Source organism: Egretta garzetta, unplaced genomic scaffold, assembly GCF_000687185.1.
Source record: "Egretta garzetta isolate BGI_Z169 unplaced genomic scaffold, ASM68718v1 scaffold79, whole genome shotgun sequence".
Lineage (NCBI taxonomy): Eukaryota > Metazoa > Chordata > Aves > Pelecaniformes > Ardeidae > Egretta > Egretta garzetta.
In genome coordinates this window covers 2,228,488-2,231,662 of record NW_009260791.1, presented here as the reverse complement: position 1 = coordinate 2,231,662, position 3,175 = coordinate 2,228,488, and the positions used below count along the sequence as shown (strand labels likewise).

Here is a 3,175-nt window from a genome sequence, read left to right as displayed (position 1 = left end):
ATTCCTCCTGGGGACACCCCCTGGCCTGGGAGACATTTTGCAAGGCCCCTGTAGATGCACAGATCAAATACACGTGGCTTCCTGGGGCTGGGAGTAGCTCCCTGGTGAAGAGCGAGACCCACCCCAGCCTCTCCCCCGCACCGGCTGCTCTGCCTCAGAAAAGTACAACCTTCTTCTAGTGCCTCCCCTCTCCACAGGTCGAGTGAAAATCAGCTCACCATGCACAAGTGCTTCTTCTTCCTGGTGTTCATGGTCATCATCCTGCCCTCCCTGGGGCTGAGCAGGTATGGACCACCCTGCTGCACTGCTCTCCCTGCTCCCCAGAAGCTGGGATCGCACCCGGGCCCCTCACCTCTCACAACCCAGCCCCAAAGGGCTAAGGGCCCACCACCGAAACATGGCTGTCCCTGGGGAGGAAAACACTCGCTATTAAGCTGTGCTGAGCTGCTCCCAGATGGTCACAGACAGAAAGCTTCCCTGCAGAGGAGGAGGGAGGTGGAGCAGCTTGTCAGGCTGCCATAGCTGATCCAAGGGTGCTGGTGGTGCCCTGCTTGGGGTCAGCCCTTCAGCAGACCCTGAACAGACCAGGTCAGGTATCTGTGAAGCCCCAGCTACGGCAATCTTGACTGTCTGGGAGCCGAGCACTCATGCCGCAGTGGTCCCATGTGGCAGAAGGGGCTGCTCTGTTGGTGTAGGGTCCAGAGGGTGTCGCCCATCTGGGGCAGGGGACAGCACACGCCTACTGGGTGCCGCTGATATTGCTCTGTGGCTCCCCCTCTTTCTGAGCTGCTCCTCTTCTCCCCCCTCCAGCCTGGACCTTTTTTTCCGCTGGCTCTTTGACACACACTTTCTGGATGAGGCCAATATCAAGTTCCAGTGAGTATCAGGGAGCTCCCAAACCTCTCGGGTGAGCAGGAGCACCCAACTCCAGCCCCTGTTGACTCTCCCAGCCACCTGCCCCAGCACCCTCTCACCTTCTGCATCCTCGGGGCAGGTGTGTTTTCCTCCCGGACAATGGCGCTTTCTTTGTCAACTACGTGGTCACCTCCAGCCTAATCGGGACAGCCATGGAGCTGCTGCGCATCCCAGGACTCCTCGTCTACACCGCCCGCCTCTGCTTTGCCAAGTCTGAGCCCGAGCGGCTCCACGTCAAGCGGGTAGGTGGATCTGGTCTCTTGTGAGCCTACACAACTGCTGGCACAGCAGGGATGCACTTGCTGGAAACTCAGGCTGTCCTGGTCCTATGGGGAGGCTTGTGGGGACTTCTTCAGGCCTCATGGGGGCTAACGGCAGGCAGAGGTAACTGTGTGGGCCAGTGGCAGAGGCAGTAATGATGATGCTGTTTGTGCCCCAGAGCCAAGCCTACCAGTTCCAGTTTGGACTGGAGTACGCCTGGACCTGCTGCATCTTCTCTGTTGTCATGACGTACAGCATCACCTGCCCCATCATCGTCCCCTTCGGTGAGTATTCCATGTCCAGGGTCCCACTGCACCCAGCTGTGCCAAGAATATTCTGTCCCAGCCACCACCAGTGGCGTGGAAGTGCAAGCTTCCTGCATGGGCACCCTTGGGCATCATCCCCTGGGCCTGTCTTCCTGTCCCTGTGACCTGGCTATCCTCGGTGTCCTCCCCCCATGTGGCCCCTCTCCTTCCACCAGGGTTGCTCTACATGCTGCTCAAACACATGGTTGACCGGTACAACATTTACTACGTGTACATCCCCACCAAGCTGAGCCAGCGCCTCCACGTCGCCGCCATCAGCCAGGTCGTGGTGGCCCCCATCCTCTGCATGTTCTGGCTGCTCTTCTTCTCCGTCCTGCGCCTCGGTAGGGAGAGCTTGGGGCTGCCCCTTGCTGCTGCTGAGGATAACATCTGATGCTTGGGGGGATGAGCCAGCAGTGTCACCCCTGAGTTACACATGGCATGGAGGGTGGGAAGGGGGATGGGAAGGTGGTAGGTGTGATGGAGACCTGGCAGATGACACCACACAGGGGGCTGTCAGCTAGTGTTTTGGGAAGGGGGCTGAGAGCTTGTTAGACCCAAAGCAGGTGCCAACCTGGGGCTCAGCTGGACATGCAGCAGGTCCTTGGAGGCTCCTGTGCTGCCCCAGTGTCTCTGTGCTCTAGGTCCCACCCGCCCTGTCACCCTCTTCACCTTTGTGGTCCTCCTCTCCTGCATCATCTTCTCCTTCTTTGGCCTCTGCCTGAAGAAGCTGCAGCCGCGGAAACCCTCCAGCTACCAGGTGAGCACAGGCACAGGCAGCTGCCCATCCTGTTCCCTCACCCCACTGCGTCCCCTCCTTGCCGCTCTGGGGTGCATTTGCCATGGGGAGTGTGAGGTGGCACCAGGCTGCCCCACCCCCGCTGCTGCTGGGGACCCCCAAACCATTGTTTTGTCCCGTCCTCCCCAGATGTCTGACCAGTCTGAGGGCGCCTTCAACGATGTGGAGCGGAGCAGCGTTTCCTCCACCCCCAACTCCAATGTGAGTACCCCTCCCCAGCCCTGCCGTGGCCACCTTGCCTCGCTCCCCTGGGCCCTGACACCCCACTGCCCCCCGGGGCAGCTCTTCGTGGCCACCGTCCTGCAGGAGCCTGAGCTGAGCCTGACACCGGCGGCCTCCCCAGCACACCAGTCCTATGGCACCATGGGCAACCACCTGGAGCCAGTGGAGGATGGGGAGGACGGGGGGCTGCAGAGCTTCGAGACAGAGCTGGAGACAGTGGAGGGCGAGTACAGGAGTGGCCCTGTGATGGAGAGCCAGGCCCGCTATCAGTGAGCATCCCTGCTGCCGAGGCGAGGACCAGCCGTGCTGAGTGTGGAGGACATGCTGGGGGGGCAGGAAGGAGCCTTCCCAGCACTGGTGGGGGCCACCTCGCTGACGGGGCAGAGGGACGACAGGACTGATGTGAGGGGGAGACCCCATTGCATGGGAGGTGGTGGGAGGCTCTAGACCAGCTCAGCACCCCCGCTGTGCCTCCCCCTCTCCCCACCCGCCTCTTCCAGCCCATCATGGGGAAGAGGGGGTACAGCGATGTGGGGAAAGGGTCTCTCCGAGAGGCCATGTTTTTGGGGGGCAGGAGGGAAGCCCTGGCCCCTCCATGAGGGGGAAGCAGCCCAGACAGCCCAGATGAATGTGCCTGCCGCCATGCTGTCCCGTGGGTCCTCAGTGGCAGGGG

The 3,175-nt window shown here is 61.4% G+C and overlaps 1 protein-coding gene across 1 annotated transcript in view; it reads left to right on the top strand.

Annotated features, from left to right (window-relative positions):
- Nucleotides 1–2,775, top strand: part of TMEM63C (transmembrane protein 63C) — an 11,884-nt gene extending 9,109 nt beyond the window's left edge. Inside the window, exons 15-22 of the mRNA XM_009646654.1 lie at nucleotides 198–284; nucleotides 811–876; nucleotides 995–1,157; nucleotides 1,355–1,460; nucleotides 1,658–1,825; nucleotides 2,126–2,241; nucleotides 2,410–2,481; nucleotides 2,563–2,775. Of these exons, the coding sequence (XP_009644949.1) occupies nucleotides 198–284; nucleotides 811–876; nucleotides 995–1,157; nucleotides 1,355–1,460; nucleotides 1,658–1,825; nucleotides 2,126–2,241; nucleotides 2,410–2,481; nucleotides 2,563–2,775 (991 nt within the window). The remainder of the gene's footprint in view (nucleotides 1–197; nucleotides 285–810; nucleotides 877–994; nucleotides 1,158–1,354; nucleotides 1,461–1,657; nucleotides 1,826–2,125; nucleotides 2,242–2,409; nucleotides 2,482–2,562) is intronic.
- Nucleotides 2,776–3,175: the final 400 nt, after the last annotated feature.